Source organism: Carcharhinus amblyrhynchos, chromosome 6, assembly GCF_965287045.1.
Source record: "Carcharhinus amblyrhynchos chromosome 6, sCarAmb.v2.hapA, whole genome shotgun sequence".
Lineage (NCBI taxonomy): Eukaryota > Metazoa > Chordata > Chondrichthyes > Carcharhiniformes > Carcharhinidae > Carcharhinus > Carcharhinus amblyrhynchos.
The window spans coordinates 102,395,150-102,409,182 of record NC_137329.1 but is presented as its reverse complement, the minus strand read 5'-3'; the positions used below and the strand labels follow the sequence as shown (position 1 = coordinate 102,409,182).

Genomic DNA, 14,033 nt, shown 5'->3' with positions numbered 1-14,033 from the left:
AGGCAAAAGGCAGGGAATTATAGGCCGGTTAGTTTAACGTCTGTTGTAGGTAAAATGTTAGAATCCGTCATCAAGGAAGAAATAGCGAGGCATCTATGAGGATGTGTCTAAGGTGGTGGATAGAGGAGAGCCAGTGGATGTGGTCTGTCTTGATTTTCAGAAGGCGTTTGACAAGGTACCTCAAGAGGTTATTGCAGAAGGTCAGGGGACATGGAGTTGGGGGTAGGGTGTTAGCGTGGATAGAGGATTGGTTGTCAAATAGGAGGCAGAGAGTGGGGGTCAATGGGTGCTATTCAGATTGGCGGATGGTGACTAGTGGAGTGCCCCAGGGGTCGGTGCTGGGGCCTCAGCTATTTACCATTTATGTAGATGATCTGGAGGAGGGAACCGAGTGTATGGTGTCGAAATTTGCTGATGACACCAAGATTGGTGGAACGGCAAATTGCGCGGAGGGTGTGGAGAGTCTGCAGAAGGATCTAGGTAGGCTGGGAGAATGGGCCAGGAACTGGCAAATGGAATTTAATGTTGGCAAGTGCGAGGTTGTCCACTTTGGTAGGAATAATGGTAGGAAAGACTATTACTTACATGGTGAAAAACTGCAGCAGGCGCCGGTGCAGAGGGACCTCGGGGTCCTTGTGCATGAGTCGCAAAAACCCAGCCTGCAGGTGCAGCAGGTGGTCAGGATGGCGAATGGGATGCTGGCCTTCATAGTGAGGGGGATTGAATATAAAGGTAAGGAGGTCTTGCTGCAGCTGGAGTACTGTGCGCAGTTTTGGTTGCCGCACTTACGCAAGGATATTTTGGCCTTGGAAGGAGTACAGAGGAGGTTTACTAGGCTGATACCGGAGTTGAGGGGGTTGAACTATGAGGAGAGGCTGAATAAACTAGGCTTGTACTCGTTAGAGTTTAGAAGAATGAGGGGAGATCTCATTGAGACGCACAAGATGATGAATGGGATGGATAGGATAGAGGTGGAGAGACTCTTCGCGCTCAGAAAGGACAGTAGGACAAGGGGGCACAGCCTCAAGATAAAGGGGGGCGGTTTAGAACGGAGTTGAGGAGGAACTTCTTCACGCAAAGGGTGGTGAATCTCTGGAATTCTCTGCCCGTTGAAGTGGTGGAGGCTGCCTCGCTAAATATTTTTAAGAGAAGGGTTGATGGGTTTTTGATAAGCGAAGGGATTAAGGGTTATGGGGAGAGGGCGGGAATGTGGAACTGAGCCACGACAGATCAGCCACAATCTTATTGAATGGCGGGGCAGACTCGAAGGGCTAGATGGCCTACTCCTGCTCCTATTTCTTATGTTCTTATGTAGATCATGTTCTCAAGGCTCTGGAGTCAAGTTGAATAATCTTCTGACTCAGACAAATGTGCTACCACTGAGGCAAGTCTAACCCTGTGACGCAAAGTAAATAATACATATTTCATACAAGTGTCACCTTCAACAAGCAATCAACTATCAAAACTGATAGAGAATTTTAGTCTTTCATGACTTGAAACAAAACAGATTTTGATCCTTAAATATCAATTACTCCTTGGTTCTGGCCAACCTCTGGAGAATGACTTATAGGTCAAGATATTTCTTGTTTAAGGTTTTTAATATTGATCATGAAATTAATCATTATAATGGATTCCTTGCAGGGTATCTGTTCACACACTGAAATTGATGTGCTCTGATGTGAAAATGGAACTAAAGTTCTTCCATAAAAATACATTAAATTATCTAGCAATAATTAAATATGCTTCCTCATCACCATGTGTCCTCAGCCCAAAAGCAGGTCCTCAGCCTTATTCTTCTCCGTGCCCTCACTGCTCTGTCATTTCATTTTCCAACAACTTCCAATTTTTAAACCATGAAGCATTGATATTTTTGTTCCTTCTTGAAATCTACTCTCCATAAACCTTAGTCTGTATCCTCTGTCCTCACCTAGTCTCTCTGCCCTTTCCAGATTACATTCAGCAAATTTTTGTTCGTTCAGTCTCAACACTTCATCTGCTACATAAAGTTTTTAAAGTTAAAGTTTATTGGTGTCACAAAAAGGCTTACATTAACACTGCAATTAAGTTACTGTGAAAATTCCTTAGTCACTACACACTGTTGTCTGTTTGGGTACATTGAAGATGAATTGAGCATGACTGATGCACCTAACCAGCACATCTTTCAGGACTGGGAGGAGGAAACCAGAGCAACCCCATGCAGACATGGGAAGAACATTGATTCCACAGTGATTCGAGCCAGGAATCAAACCTGGGTCCCTGGTGCTGTGAAGCAGCAGTGCTAACCACTATGCCACCCATATATTTGTTTTTTTACAGGTATGTTGCTGGAAAAATTGCAAATCAGGTACAGTACACTGGCCAAAGGCTATGCTGATATGTTGGTCTAGAAACTGGTTTCACATTCAGGTAAAAATATTACTTTGTGGAAGCCTCCAGCAGTCCCACTGGTCTAGCTGTTTTTTTTAAACATAGCATGTGTTGTGGTCAATCATAATCAAATTTCCAAAAAAGGACCTGAAATAGACATCAGATTGCAATGCTGAATTCTGTTATGCTAGTTAATCCCAGAGTTACAGAAGAGAAACTGTAATATTTCCAAGGATGGTATCCAGGCAAGTCCTGCATGTCTAGACTAGGTCTCTGCTCAATCTCATGTTGTAGAGGCATTTGCATAGAGTCCAAGTAGTGCAAATTAGCCCAATGGAAAATTAAACTTCCCAGATAATTTCAGCACATGTACATAAAACATAAAACAGTACAGGCCCTTCGGCCCTCAATGTTGCATCAGCCAGTGGAACCAATCTAATGACCCTCTAAACTATTCTAATATTATCCATATGCCTATCCAATGACTATTTGAATGCCCTTAAAAGTTGGCGAGTCCACAACTGCTGCAGGCAGGGCATTCCACGTCCTTACTACCCTCTAAGAACCTACCTCTGACAACTGTCCTATAATAATCACCCCTCAAATTTAAAGCTATGTCCCCTCGTGTTAGTATCACCATCCAAGGAAAAAGGCTCTCACTGTCCACCCTATCTAATCCTCTGATCATCTTGTATGCCTCAATTAGGTCACCTCTTAATCTTCTAATGAAAACAACCTCAAGTCCCTCAGCCTTTCCTCATAAGGCCTTCCCACCATACCAGGCAACATCCTGGTAAACCTCCTCTGCACCCTTTCCAATGCTTCCACATCTTTCTTATAATGCAGCGATCAGAACTGTATGCAATACTCCAAATGTGGCCACACCAGAGTTTTGTACAGTTGCAACATGATTTCTCAGCTCCTAAATTCAATCCCTCTACCAATAAAAGCTAACACACTGTACGCCTTTCTTACAACCTTATCAACCTGGGTGCCAACTTTCAGGGATCTATGCACACGTACACCGAGATCTCTCTGCTCATCGACACTACCAAGAGTCCTTCCATTAGCCCTATATTCTGTAATCCTGTTACTCTTTCCAAAGTGAATCACCTCACACTTTGAGGTTGTTTTCACATGTTTAGCACAACCTGGACAATAAGAAACCAGCACTAGGATAGGAAAAACAACTATGATCAACTTTTTGCAAATGTTGGAATAGTTACATTTTATCAATGAAAGATTTGAGTTTCTAAAACACACTCGTAATTCTAAAAATGAACTGTCAACGTCAATTCAAGTGAAATGGGGGCTGAAGGCATTGAAAAATTTTTTCATGGAAAATTAATTTTAGAAATTGTAAATGGAAAATGGCTGTGTTCCATTTATTTAGCCAGGTTCAATTAACTTGTGCAAAATAACCAATACAAACCATAGGGTGGAGCTGTACCCTCAGGAAGAACTTAGCCCACCGAGCCTGTTCCAAAATTCTATCACATCATGGCCAATATGTACCTCAACTCCATTTACCCACTCTTTCTCCATATCCATCAATACTCTTACCGATCTCAGTCTTTCAATTTAAAATTTGTCTGTGTTCAATTTTTTTGTAGGAAATAGTTTCAGATTTCCACTTATCCATGGGCAAAAAAGTCAGTACTTCCTCACTTCACACCTAAATGGCCTAATTCTAATTTTAAGATCATGTCCTCTTGGCTGGAATTCCCCCTCACCATGTAAACTTAATTTCCTGCCATAGAGAATTTCAAGTCTAGATTGCTAGCCTAGTACCAGAATCATAAGGCACCCCAAGGCCAATAACCTAGACCCTTAGAACATTTCCAAAGGCTAACATACAGGGTCACTGTATTTACTGGCAGACCTGCCTGACTTAGAAGTGGTTGCAGCTTCCTGGTCATTTCTCATATCTTTCCTCAGAGCTGCCTGACTTGCCAAGATATCTGAGCAGGCCACTAAAGTGTAAATGCACTGTTGTCAGTTTGAAATACAAAATATACTACTTTGAAATTATTTACACTTAGAGGAAACTGTAGTACTTCATCTAGAACTAATCTACACTAATCCAAGTTCTATACATCCTTTTATAGTGTCCAAGTATTTGAGATTCCACTTCAGTAGCTATTTGTAATTACTTGTGCATATTCACTGAATGATTTATGGCATCTATATGCTAACAATTTCAATTAAATTATCACTTGTTTAATCTGAAGCTGGGTGGCACACCATTCAGGGTAGAGAGAAAAAAAGTATGGGAAAGAGCAGCAAAAGATTGCCTTGTGTTGAAATTTCTATAACTGTTTCCTTGTAACTTTCATGGGAATGTTTTTCTGGACCAAGGTCATTTAAGATGACTTCGCTTTTTAAACATTTTTTTCATTTCCAGTGATAATTTGAGTCAGGATGGAAGAATCTGAACATATGTTTTAAAGTTCATTCATTAACATCCCTAGTAGGCATACATTAACACTGCAAAGAAGTTGATGAAACCCCTTAGTCACCACACTCTGGCACCTGTTTGGATACACTGAGGGAGAATTAGCATGGCCGATGCATCCAGCCAGCAAGTCTTTCAGACTATGGGTGGAAACCCATGTAGACACGGGGAGAATGTGCAGACTCTGCACAGACAGTGATTCAAACCAGGAATCGAACCCAAGTCCCTGGTGCTGTAAAGCAGCAGTGCTAACCACTGTGCCACCGTGGGACAATATTTTTAAAGCTACAAAAGTTGGCCTGGATTTTTGTGCATGTTTTTGTCCTACTTATCTGATTTTTGTATATATACTAATTAGCAAGATCCCCAGGGAGTGGCTAATGTAACTCATTTTATTTAAAGTGTAAAGAAATGTACTCAAACCTATTAAGTTTTAACAACTGCTGTACATAATATCTCCAAAGAGTTAGACCTAGTGGAAATGACCTAGAAAATAATGCATATTTGGAAACATTTGGCTTGTTAAATGTCATGACATGGAATATCAAATTTATTGGCAATTTGGTTTTAGATAGCATGCAGTTTGCTTAGTTGAGGCAGAGGAAAGCTAGGGGTGGAGAAGGGACATGTATATCTGGACCTAGCCTCATGTCTGGGTCTTTTGTGGACAGATAAATTGTCATGGTTAACCAACACCATTATCGTTGCAACTTATTTTCAGGATGGTAGACTGTTAGAAACAGAAATCATTAGAACAAAGGTGGCTAGGATCCATGTTCTCACATAGGTATCCCTCAGTATAACTACTTTTGAAAATTAAAGGAAAATAATCAGGATTGTTGATTCCAAAAATATGGCTGGAACAATTACATTTTCATATCTACACACATACACAGGGTAAACATTTCAGTCAGGTGATTAAGTTTGTGTACACCTCTATATATAAATATTGAGGAGAAACTGACCCCACAGGACAGTAAATACAGTGCTCACTCTGGAAATTTTAAATCCATTCATTTTTTTAAAAAAATGGTCACAAAATGCAGTTAGTAAGCTTCCGGATACTGAATGGATTGCCCCTGTTGTTGTATGTACCAAGTGTTTGGGGGGAGGGAATGAAATAGTCCAATCTGTCCTGATGAGGCGTATTCCTCAGCCTTTGCTGAAGAAATCTCCCAAGTCCGAAAGACATGCTGGTTAGGCGCACTGGCCATGCTAAATTCTCCCTCAGTATACGCGAACAGGTGCCGGAGAAATTCACAATAACTTCATTGCAGTGTTAAAGTCAGTCTACTGGCAATAAACTTAAACTTTAAAGAATACCACAGCCAAGTTAATCAGCAGATCTGTATCTTGGAGACCCCATTAGTCGATCACATGATCCACTCCAATAGACTTCATAATTAAATCACAATTAAGATTGGTATAGCGTTGAGCTTCTAATTAAACTTACCACATGGTAATCCAGGAAACAGTCCAGAGAATATGGCACAAGATATGGAAAGCCACGGAAAATTGTACAGTCAAAAATACAATAGCACCCGGAATTAAAGGGCAAATTTACTTTGTCAAACAAGGCTTCACCATCAACCATTAACAACTGAGGCATACTAAGGAGGTAGAATGGAGAGCTGGATAGAAAATTGAAGGGTAGTTGTAAATAGGAACAGGGTGAAAAGAGATTGTCAAAATATCCAAGTTTTAGTCTCAGAACCTTTCATATTTTATGAATAATTTGTACATTCATGTAGCAAGCAGAATTCTAAGTTACCAAGAAATACCAAACTGACAGCGTAAACTATGAGAAATATGGCAAATAACGAGATGCATTGAAGGATTTTGACTCTTTCAAAAACTGGTTCAACAGATGGTAAATGCAATCCAATATGGATAAGAAAATAAATGTGTAGTTATATAGTACCTTTTATGTTCCCAAGTGCTTCCAAGTCAATGAATAACTTTGCTGTGTTATCACTTGTTTCCAAATGCTTCTCTCAATTTACACTCAGCAAGGTCTCAAACAACAATGAGAGAGATGACTAGTTAATCTATTTTGTGTTTTGAGATAAATCTTGTTCAATACCTCCCTCTTTCAACAATGACAGGACATCTTTTATACCAATTGAACAGCCATAATTTGATGTTTCATTCAAATAGGGCCCAAGATTATGGGCTTAAATCCTGGAGTAAGTCACATTTCAAGAAAAACAGCAGATCAAGTAAAACATAACCAAACGACAGTAATTTCCCCTTATGAATGGTTTTCATAAGGGAACTTTTGACAAGCACTAGCAACTCTTATTATCAGTTTAGTGCAGTTGGTGAACCTCGAGACTGAATGAACTGCTCCTGTTATTATAGGTCTCTATTCCAGTCCATCTAGCTGAGACAATGAAATATTTCAACCTATCCTAGTGAGATATGACTCATCCCTAGCCTCTACTGTTGAGACTAAAATGGATTCTCAATCTCTGCTGGTCGAACAAAAACAATTCCTGAACTTTGAGGAGATAGGGTCCAACTCCCACCCTCCTTTTCTGTCTCCCTGCTCAGGTTGTTTGCCTGTAGCTGTGCCAGGTACTCCTGGTGATAATTCTGGCCATGATGCCGGCGTTGGACTGACGTAAACACAGTAAAAAGTCTGACAACGCCAGGTTTTAGTCCAACCGATTTATTGGCTGTTGAGACCGTCCTCGTGTGCGGAACTTGGCTATCAGTCTCTGTTCAGCGACTCTGCGCTGTCGTGTGAACTCTCCATTCCCCTGACGAAGGGGCTAACCCCGAAAGCTTGTGAGTCTATTATCAAATAAATTGGTTGGACTAAAACCTGGTGTTGTCAGACTTTTTACGATAATTCTGGCCACAGCCATGAATATGCCTATCCAAAGGCCCAGCCCAACAACAACTGGTAAAGGTGCGAGGATTATGGGCAGAGTGTGTTCATTCCTTACCTCCTGTATGTTGTCACTAGCCAGCTGTTACTGCGGCTGAAATCTGGTAATATCACCATTTTCCACTCTCCCCCATCAAGTGAACAGACAGCAAACCCGTGACTGATAGGAGGTGCAGTCAGTCAGTTCACACCCCAGAATCAGTTTACTACTTAAATCTTAAAAATTACTGACCAGGATTGTAATCCCCCATTATTCCATGGTTTCCTCTGGGAAAGTTTTCATTTAGCGTCATTTTTAGGGAAGACAGTAGCTATGCTAGTAATATCAAAGGAGCTTGTATCATGTATTTCAAAGGAGCTTGTATCATGTATTTCCAAAATGGTCATTGGTGTAAACCAGATCAAATAGCCCCAGTCTGACAGTAGTTCAGTGTTTTCTCACCACTCTCCTCACTTTAATGTGAATGCAATGCACTGCCTCAAGAAATCTGAATTGCTCATGTCCCTTTGTAGAGCATAAGAACATATTTCTATGCAGATTCCGAGAAGTATATGAAAGTACATGTAGAAAAGTTCCTGTTTTTTTGCAGAATGGCAAATTCTTTGTCCAGCATCCATAGTGGGATAGATAGAATCATGTAAGTATTAAAGTCGTAAGATAGAGATTTCTTTCACACTATGGATTCCTGGTGAAGTAACCCCCATTCTACTAGACACATTTCATCTACTGCTTCACCCTCTACTTAGCTGCATATCTCATGTTTTAAGTTAGAAATGAACTTGGTGGATTGCGAGCAGTTCATAGTTCGTAATTTGTAAGTTTCCCTGGTTTCAAGATGCACAAGGCAAGTTATTTGGAACCATTTTCCCAGTTAACCTAGACAACAATGTCAATTGTCATTTACAAATTGATCATATGTAGAAGAAAGATTTCAATGCTGAAAATTACTGAAATGAGGAAATAAAACAGGCTGGCACACAAATTAATGAATACAGGTTTATATTACAATGTGTCTTGTTCTGGTACAGTTGTGTCTGCTTCATAAAAAATAACTCATGGGTAACTTTTAATACACAGCTCATTGAAGGAGGAGTTTATGTGGGCACAAAGCAGTAACTGCATTTTATGTATATTTTTGCAGGAAATAGTAACTACATCTGAGACAGTGCCATGTCAGTAAAGCATAAACATTACTAACCACATTGAATTATTTACCCATTAACTCAATATTTTCTGTCCCATGCCATTTACCCCTGAACAGAATACTTCTTTATCGAGAACAAAGGCAAATTCAGAAATTAATGTGGAAGTGACTGCAATCTATGAAGGGATATATTTCAGATATAAATGATTAGTAACTGTCAACCGTTCATCGAAATAAAGGTACTGGGAAGAAACAGGCCCATTCTGTTAAGTTTAAAATTTGCTTGGATCCTCAGCAACTTAATTGTACTAAGCAGGAACCAAAAAAAACCTAAAAAAGGCATGGTCTCACCATGGTACTGTAAACACAAGTATGGCAACTAAACATAATGGCTGCAGTGACTGCTTCAGAAAGTGAAAATACATTAAAATGAAAATCACATTAATGAGTAAACCAAGGAGTCAAACTATTTTAACATTGTTAGAAAGGGAAATGCTGCATTGAAAGCCATGTGCTTTGTGCACAGTAAATCTATCATGAGCGCTAATGGTATTCAACTGAAAGTGTATTAAAAAAGGTTATGAGGCAATTTCCCAAATTATTTATAAATGTAATTCAACAATTTCACACTTGTGAGACCAGACCTTTTTAAAACAGACACGAAAATTATCCAGTCATGCAAAACTTCCTCTTAAAGATTTTGCATTTCTTTGCCAATCTTGTAGCTCAGGATTTTGTTCCAATCGATCTTGGTGCGAGTGACTGGCAGCTGTCTACGCAAGGCTTTAAATGTAGTGTCCGACATGGTCTGATAGTTTTCATTGATAGCAGTCTGGAGAAAGTAAACATTTAGATTGTGAGAACGGGAAACAAAATCATTTGCTACAAGTTCTATAAAAAAGGAAAGGACAAACAACAATGACTAACTGGTGCTCACCTACAAATTCCTCTCAAGCTGACAAATCAAGATTCACTATTTTATTTAGCACGGGCTAATATTTTGAGGGTGATGCAGTAATAAAAACCCTTAGTTTACTGTAGCAATAGACTTCCACCATTAACCAGCACACAATGCCCACAGACTTAGGTATTAAGACTCTATCCAAAAATTAAAAACGGGAGAAACAGAGAATCAATATATATCAATGGTGATAACTAATGCTTCTGTGTGTGTCAGATTTATCAAAACACCATTCACAGTAATCTGGAATATACACTTTTGAAGGTCAGAAGCATTTCCTGCACTATGTTATTTGCTGCTAAAGTACAGATGCACGCAACTTAGCAGTCTTCAGTTCAATAAGAGGCCATTCTAGCTTTCTTTATGTACTTTTACGTGTGACTCCTGAAATCAGTTCAGACCTATATTCAATTACTGGGGTGTGGGGGGCTTTTTCTGGATATATCTGTCAATTTGCTTTTTAAGCATGTTTTATGAAAGTGTTGGCAATCTGCTAAACTAATTCATGTGATCCTCACCTGACACTTCAAACACTGCTCAATGAGGCAATCGTGACAACTGGGGTAGATATCTTACTTACCATACAAGAACAAAATAATATGAAAATCCTGAAGGGCAAATACATAAAAGGCGTTGATATAAAAATAACACAAAGGAACGTTTCGGCCAAACGACTGCTGAATTGCTACAGAGTTCATTTTTTTGCCTCAACTACTAGAATGGCATCTGAGGGCAGTTACGACCGTGCACCAGCCAGACTTGCACAAGCTCAAAAACAGATATTAGAATCAGTCCAATTGTTTCATCAAGATAACCATACCTGGTATTCATTTTCTACTGCTTCTACAAGTTTTGTGAATTCTTTTGCCATCTGGGCTTCATTCTGGAAAAGAAAGCCGAGCAATCGTGATGCAAAAATATAAAACAAGTCTGATTTAGAATGCAGACTAGCCTAGGGCGCATTATGTTCACATGGATACAAGTGAAAACAATTAACCTGAGCTTCATTAAAGTTTCAGAGTCATAAAGACTCCCATGATAGCCAAGATGGTATAGATACCACCTAGTGTACTATTAGGCAAAATGGACTTGATTTGTCTATGCTGAATTAGCTGATCTAAACATTATCTTGGTACTCTTCAACAAAAGGTGGTGGGGAGGGGTTAAAAAAATAAATAAAACTACTCCAATTTGCGTTTGCTAATCAGAAAAACTGAATAAGGACAGGACGATTGAGAGGGGTTTGATGTCTCACTCAGTGGAGTAGTTAGCCAATGCTCCATTAAGGTTGACAAATGACAAATCAGCTACTTGGGGTGGGTCTCAGAACTGATAACACCAATGAAACAGTGCAACAAGATTCAGCGTTCAAGAAAAACGTGGTATAGAAGAGAGAAAACAGAAGCGGGCTAGGGAGAAACAAAACTGTAAAAATCATTCATTAATATATAAAAGATGGTGCAATTAAAAAACATGCAACACAGTCAATATTTAAATAAAAAACAATTTGCAGTTATCCCAAAGAATGTTGTCAAAAACAAGAGAAAGAAATTATGTTTAGTTTTCTTAGAATGTGGCATAATAGTTTTACTTACAGTGATAGACATAGTTTCCTGTACATCTTTATGGCTGACCAGTTGGACATTGCCATCTTCATAATAGTGAACCTAAAAAATAAACTTGAAAAGGTTTGGATTTGCAATTTATTACATTTATTAACATCTAATTTGACCCAAAAGGATTTTAGAATTTATCTTAAGTACAGCCTTCTAGCAATCCAAACTTCCATTTACAATATTTTAGATTTGTACTCAGACGTTTTGAAAAAACTGTACACAATTTTCAAACAAAAAATTATAACTACAGCATGAGGTATAAAGTCTTAAGTTTGTTCCTTTGAAAAAAGTCTACAAGATATTTATAGTTGACAGTCACACTAAGAAACCAAATTATGGAACATGTTCAGCAATTTTGATAGTGATTGCATCAAATAGTACTAGAAAATCAGGCACAAGAAATTAAATACATCTTATGCATTTTTAAGATCTACTAAAATGTTTGTAAAATGGTAATTAGTATCATAGGTTAAAATTGCCAATGAAAATATCCATTGTTGGTGATTTAATAATGACATTATCAAAGCAAGAGATTTCCATTTAGGAGTACAGTATCTGAATTTTAGTCTAGACAGTATGGTCATTTGCCACCTGGGTGTTAAAATCACTGAACAACGCACTTCACCCTGACATGCAGAGCCCACTGTAACTTGAGTGAATTGGAAAACAGATCCCATGTTTTTCTGTAACAACCCAAAGTGCCAAATAATTGGTCCTCAAAAGGGCAACTGGAGACTACTCAAAATGCTTCAGGTTAAATTTTTTCAATTTTTTTTGTAGGGCTAGGACAAGCACTAATTCTCCTCTTAGCCCCACAGAAAGCTACCCAAACATCCAGTCTTCAAGTGGTCTCAGCCTGGTCTTCCCTTTAAGGGGAAGGTTGCTGGCTTGCTTTGCGAAGGAATTGGTAAGATTTCTGCTCTAAATGTGTAGGTATTATATGGACAATATTTGATTAAAGGTTTGATGTTAAAATGGGTGGAACTAGAGTGAAATGCACTAATTCAAGATTAGAGTTCATATACTATTGTTTTGGCAGATACAGTTTAGATGGAAGAAGTTTAGCATGACCTTTTTTACAAAAACATTTGGTGGAGCCTGTGATGGGAGCAGATGGTGCATAATCTGAGGAAGGGACAGGTTTAGAGAAATACACAATTTTGATTCCTGCTTTATTTCTTAACATTGAGAGAATCAACAGGGACAAATGATCTTTAAAAGCTCTCTGAATAGATGTGGTTATGGATTGAGACATTCACAGCTATCATACAAACCTGAATCTTCAAAATGCCTTCCACCTGAGTTGAAGAAGAAGCAATAGTAAACTTCCATTCTGATCGCCAACGTCCATTCCTTCATTCAATTAACAGAAAATGAAATTGGTCAAACAGAAGTGTGTTATATACATTTAATTTGTCACAATTGATATTTCTGTTGCAAATAAGGTAGCTTGAATCCAATTTTGATGAAATCAACATGGAATTTGTTTGAAAGACGACATACATTTGAGTGCAACATTGACTACGTGGGTTCCATTAGAGAAGTTTAGCTTACTAGGTAATGAACGTTAAAGTCCTTTGAGTTTTTGCAAAGAATTGGAAATCTAATATAGCCAAGTCTGGATGAAAACCTAGCAGAAGGAATAAATGTACAGATATGCCTAAATGTACATGGACTATACACAAATCAAAATATATCAATAGCTCAATTAGTCAACATGATCATAAAGTACCTAAACAATCAGTCTCTCCGTCAATAATGCAAACTGCTGGGGAACTCCTCTCAGAACATCAACTGTCCATGCTAATCTCAAATTGGAAATATTGCAATCTTAGTCAAATGAGACAAAAAGATGCGTCCAACTGAACTAAGAATTTTATCTTCTACTTCCCTTGATTTTGATTTGTCCTCATTTAACCACTTTTTCCCATTTTGTCTGGCACAAAGCAAATTCAAAATATTTACTGTTGTTTTAGGATTGAGATTTTTGATCAAATAGCTAGATCAGCCTTAAAGATAAGGTGGGTCCCAATTTCAACTCCCAGTCTGCCAAATTAGTTGATTATTGTCTGGAAGAAGATAGCTTGCTACAATTGGCCTCAGCGATTCATGGTTAAAATTAGAGCTTAAGTCACAATTACCAAATGTAATTGCTACACAGCAGCAAGTGTGTGCATGGAACGGACACTGGGCAAGGACAAATTTGGGCTAGGTGCAACGATGCATTCAGTCTGTGAACCTTCCAATATCCACTGCCATAGATAGATAAATAGCATCCACTCAAGAGAGTGACCAACAACTGTAAAATCATATTGCAGCAAAAAGGTTATCCCTGTTCGAAAGAGGGCCAGAGTGATAGAGGAAAGAATTGGCAAGAACGGAAAAAAGTTGTGGAAATATCAAAGATCCTAGCAAAATAGCTGAGCTAGGATGGTTTGAAATAGAATATAGTTGTCTACATAAAAATCAATGACAGTTATATTTCACAATCACAAGGTTTTCAAATAGCGTACAATCAAGATTTTGCTCAAGTACCTCTTACCCTGGATAAATAACAATTATACATTTTTTGAAGATGTACAGAATATGTTTATAT

At 38.6% G+C, this 14,033-nt stretch overlaps 1 protein-coding gene across 1 annotated transcript in view; it reads right to left on the bottom strand.

Moving 5' to 3' along the window:
* Window positions 1-8,698: 8,698 nt before the first annotated feature.
* LOC145344171 (F-actin-capping protein subunit alpha-2) overlaps window positions 8,699-14,033 on the bottom strand; it is a 39,624-nt gene continuing 34,289 nt past the window's right edge. Inside the window, exons 7-10 of the mRNA XM_080191088.1 lie at window positions 12,712-12,790; window positions 11,417-11,488; window positions 10,642-10,704; window positions 8,699-9,692 (exon numbers count right to left, since the gene is read on the bottom strand). Of these exons, the coding sequence (XP_080047214.1) occupies window positions 9,552-9,692; window positions 10,642-10,704; window positions 11,417-11,488; window positions 12,712-12,790 (355 nt within the window). The 3' untranslated portion in view covers window positions 8,699-9,551. The remainder of the gene's footprint in view (window positions 9,693-10,641; window positions 10,705-11,416; window positions 11,489-12,711; window positions 12,791-14,033) is intronic.